This window comes from Triticum dicoccoides, chromosome 2A (assembly GCF_002162155.2).
Source record: "Triticum dicoccoides isolate Atlit2015 ecotype Zavitan chromosome 2A, WEW_v2.0, whole genome shotgun sequence".
In the NCBI taxonomy this organism is placed as follows: domain Eukaryota; kingdom Viridiplantae; phylum Streptophyta; class Magnoliopsida; order Poales; family Poaceae; genus Triticum; species Triticum dicoccoides.
In genome coordinates this window covers 103,324,072-103,328,945 of record NC_041382.1, presented here as the reverse complement: position 1 = coordinate 103,328,945, position 4,874 = coordinate 103,324,072, and the positions used below count along the sequence as shown (strand labels likewise).

The window sequence follows — 4,874 nt, the reverse complement described above, 5'->3', positions numbered from 1 at the left end:
AACCAACCCACCAGAAAAGCAACTGCCGCAGATGAAGACACATGAACGGAGACGAACGACGAACAAATCCGAGCAAATCCATCAAAGATAGATCCGCCGGAGACACACCTCCACACGCCCACCGATGATGCTAGATGCATCACCAGAACGGGGGCTAGGCGGGAAGACCTTTATTCCATCTTCAGGGAGGGGCCACCATCTCGCTTTCCTGAGCAGAATACAAACCCTAACAAAGCTCAAAAAAAAAATCTAAAAATGAAGCCCTCCCACCGGTAAGGGCCGAGATCCACTCTGTCTCCATGACCCTAAGGCCACCGGAGATGGGACTGACCGGCGCCGGCGCCGGCGGGATGCAGAGAACCCTAACTTTTTGGAGGCGGCGGCTGGCTAGGAATACCGTGTCATGTGCACTTGTTTCATGTATGACCTAGCAATACTTTGCAAAGATGCTTGCATTTTCAAATCACTATATGTTCCACAAAATACCTCCCTTCTTTGATTCCTCTCGCATAATAAAGGAAAAGTGCTCAAGTCTGCTAGTCTAGCACATTGCATCTTTTGAAAAATTTGAACTGCTTATAGAATCTCTGTTTGTGGTTGCATTTTTCTTCTTATTATTTCTAGTCCGACAATCTTCAGATTCATGGAGTCATAAGCTTCTTGTTCAATTCCGGATGGGCCGAAGTGCCCAAATGATAAAATAATAAGAATGAAGTTTTCTAACAAAAGATGTGGATTTCTAATGGGGTGCATGGCAGTTTATGAAAGTATTAGACACCGACACAAGAAGAAGACAAGATGTTTCACACATAAAACCAAAAATAAGCCAGATGTAAAACACTGAAAAAGGAGGAACCAGACAGGTGTTGGCTTAGGAGTAAGAAGTAGGGGGCCTTATACAAACTGATTTTGATAGAGCACTTAGTAGAATTGCTATTACCCTCCCTCAAAAGAAAAGGAGTCGTTGCATCCAGTCAGAATCAGTTGACCATACACACTCTAGGCTGAGCATCGTGCCTTTGCATGAAGGGATAATGCATACCTAAGGATATTACAGCAGAGGAGATATATATTGCCATTGATAAATAATGATTATCAGAAAAAAGTAATTCATCAATCTCGGTGAAAAGCATTGCCGGTACGTAGTTGGCTAAGTGGCACAACAAAGATTACATCACAAATGAAGGAAATGAACCGACGAGTGAAAACCGAAAGGCACACACAAAAAGCACGATTGAATATATAGTCTCCACCCTTGAGAGAACATCAACCGGTGTAGTGCTCGTTGACGAACCCGCTCTTCTTCCTGATCTGGCCATTGGTGCTGTTCTTCACCTCGATATTGCCCATCTTCACCATGGCATCCTCGAAATGTTTGTACCACAAGAAATCTCCGATCAACCACCAAGTGTACTTTTTCACCAACTCCTTGGTCTTTGGTGACGTCATGAGCGTTGCGTCGGAGGTGAAGAGCGCTCTGCGATCCATCATGTTCCTGTAGTACTGGTTGTCCAACACGTCGGGGGTCTTGTAGTCCTGCGGCACCGTGGGATCACTGCCGGCAGGGCAGTCCTGGGTCAGCTTCCCAGAGTATGTGGCATCCATCGACGTGGTGGAGTTGTCGTTGGCCGGCGGCTGGAGACGGTCTCGGAAGGAGGAGCAGTGTGAGCGGCCGATGCTGTGCACACCAGAAAGCGCAACCATGTAGGTTTGGGTGAGTCCCTACTTGGCGAACATTTGTGTCAGGGTAGTGAGGTTAGTGAAGGGTGGGGGCAGGTTGGGGAGGGTCTCCTCTTTGAGGGACAACAATCCGTCGTAACAGCCGGCTGGCATGGTGAAGTTTATTTTGTAGCCGCTGAGTAACTTGCTGGCGTCACGGCCTGCAAAGGCGAGGATGTCAGCGCAAGAGACGACACCCGGACATCTTTCCTCAATCTTCTTCTTGGCTGCCTCTATCACTTCGAAGCCACGCTGGCTCAAGTTTGGGATACGGAGCATCTCCGGTTCCGGCTTGCCGGCGACCTTGTTCAGCAGGACAGAGGCATAGCCCTGAAAGGCCGTCGGGACAGGCCTATGCCGACGGCACCCGTCGGCATAGGGCCGTCGGCAACATATCCGTCGGCGTAGCCAGGAATGCCGTCGACATAGAAAGGCCGTCGGCATAGGACCTATCCCGACGGCGTCCGTACATCTATGCCGACGGCCCCGGCCGTCGGTAACGTTATCGCCTAACGGCGGCCGCCGTCAATTGCTGACCAATGCTTGCTCGCCACGTGGCAGGTCTGTCCCGACGGTCTGGCCGTTGGCTTAGGTTGAAACTATGCCGACGGCTAGACCGTCGGCATAGACCTGCCACGTGGCAGCCACTGGGAGCTCCTGGAGCAGGCCTATGCCGACGACTTAGCCGTCGGCTTAGTTTGAAACTATGCCGACGGCTAAGCCGTCGGCATAGGCCTGCCACGTGGCAGCCACTGGGAGCTCACGGCAGCTCTATGCCGACGGCCTAGCCGTCGGCATAGTTTCTGTCTGTTTTTTTTCTTTTTCCTGTTTTGTTTCAGCTCAATTCATTTGAATATATACAGCACACAACAAATATATGCATCACATAACAGCTGGCCCAACAGCATCACAGAACAAATTCATCATCAAACATCATAAGAAGCATCGCAAAACATAAACATATAAGTATCATCACCACCAAGCATAAGAATCTCACAAACAACAATAAGAAACATCACAAGCATATAAGTATCATCACCACCAAGACCGCCACAATGTGACCCAAAGGCTTAAGCGCCAGGACGTCGAGCACCATGGAGGTCGTCACCGCCAAGACCGCCGAAGCCCAGGTCGTCACTGCTAGTGGCAGCGCTACCGCCAAGACCGCCTCCTCCTCTACCTCCGCCTCCGTGGATCGGAGTGGTCGGGCTCCGTGTCTCCGGAGTGCTGCGTAGACCACCACCAACGGTAGATCCACCTGTTCCCTGGATGTTGAAAATACATATGCACGGGATATATGACTGTGTTGAAAGGCATGACATGCTTTGGGTGAATAGATTGGGGATGAACTAACCGGCGAGGGGCCAGCGGTCTGTGCCACAAACTCCTCAAAGCTCATCAGCACTGGTTGTGCTGGAGGGAACTGAGGACACCTGCCGGCCGCCATATCCTGAAAAGCCTGCTGCATCTGGCTATCCCTCTGCACTTGGTGTTCATAAAGCCTCTGATGCCACGCCATGGTCTCCTGGCATGTGTACTCCATGTAGGCCTACGGTATGACATGATGGAACTCATAAAACTACTAAATGCGGAAAATGAAGTGAGAAATGAAGATAAGAGGGAAAATACTTACAGATTGTTGCTCCTGAAAGAGGTACTGTGTACTAGTCACTGGCTGGCTCGTGCGCTGGCTCAGGCTCGGGTCGATCCGACGAAGCTGTGTGTAGGAGATACTAGGAGTGATCACAGCATCGAGAACCGCCTCCCGACCATGCTCCTTGGGCCCCATCCTCACCACCGCCATGTCGTCCAGAGGCGCCGCAATGGGGTCAGGTGTGTCAGGATGTAACTCCAGATACGCTTCGGAGTAGGCCTTCTTCCTCTCTGCGGTCTTCTTGTCGTAGTACTTGGGCTCGCCAGGCTTGGGGTCCTTCCGCGTATGGGCGATCTCCCACGCCTGCATGTGTGAGAGCGGCCGCTTCAGTTTCTCCTCCTGCACCACCAAACAGAGGTTAGTCATACATAAGAAAGTGATGGTAAATAGAAGAAGAAGAATGTTTAATGGGGTTAGTCATACATTAACTGCCTTGTGGAGATAGTGGTTTCGGTTTCCCTGAGCATGTACTCCCTCCGTCCCTCGGTTAGCCTTATTTTTGGTTCTCATAGCCACCCAGGCTCCAGCCTCATCACACCAAAGATCCACAAGTGCCGCCTAGGACTCGTCTTTTCCATAACACCAATTTGGACACACCTACATAATAAAAGCATAATGGCATGTAGGTGTGTCCAAATTGGTGTTATGGAAGCATAAATCATAAAGCATAATGTACCACAAGGTAATGAAAGCATAATGAAAGCATAATATATGAAAGCATAATGAAAAATCTTTTATACTTACCGCCAAGAACTCGGGCCTCTCCAAGGTAATGCCCATCCTCCGCGCTTCTTCCTTGGTCATCTTCACACCAAGATAGTCGTGGTAGTATGTGGAGATGGCCACATAGCGCACCTCGTACTGCATCTGGCGGGCCTTCTTCTTGCATTGGCGCAGCACAATCTGGTCCGCTCTAGCCCTGTGCTCCGGAAGAACTCGATAGAATTTCTACAATCATGCATGAAACAAGAATGGGAGAAGCCATGAGTTAAATCATTCATGAAACTAGAATGGACTGGTGCTTCTGAAGAGAACTCACCCAGAAAGTAGTGATCACGGCCTTGGCATGGGTCTCATGGTCCGCGTGACAGGCCGCTTCCCAGTGGTCCCAGCTCGTGGCCAAAACCCGACGGTCCGGCTGCCTGACTGGATCAGGACAGTACAACCCCGGCCAATATAACTTCAGCAAGACGGTGATGAGGTCGTTGGGAATACGGACCCCTTTAGAATATATCCAGTTGCTGCAAAAGAATGAACTATTAGCATGTCACAAGAAAAATAAATAACAACCGGAATAAGCATGTGACAAGCAACATAATGAACCACTTACTCTTTTCCCGTGGGCTCAATGAGCCACTTCTGCTCCTCAGTAGCAGGAACCTGCTTTGGTAGCTTTGCGTTGCCACGCAGCCACCCCTTCGTGTCAACCCCCTTCCCGTCACCACCATCATCCCCGCCACCACCCTCCTCCTCGCCTGCCTCCCCCTCCCCAACCTCCTCC

At 50.3% G+C, this 4,874-nt stretch overlaps 1 protein-coding gene across 1 annotated transcript in view; it reads right to left on the bottom strand.

Annotated features, from left to right (window-relative positions):
- Positions 1 to 1,266: 1,266 nt before the first annotated feature.
- The window catches only part of LOC119357711 (peroxidase 2-like), a 36,019-nt gene continuing 32,411 nt past the window's right edge, over positions 1,267 to 4,874 (bottom strand). The window contains exons 2-3 of the mRNA XM_037624572.1: positions 1,727 to 2,071; positions 1,267 to 1,678 (exon numbers count right to left, since the gene is read on the bottom strand). Coding sequence (XP_037480469.1) covers positions 1,267 to 1,678; positions 1,727 to 2,071 — 757 coding nt within the window. The remainder of the gene's footprint in view (positions 1,679 to 1,726; positions 2,072 to 4,874) is intronic.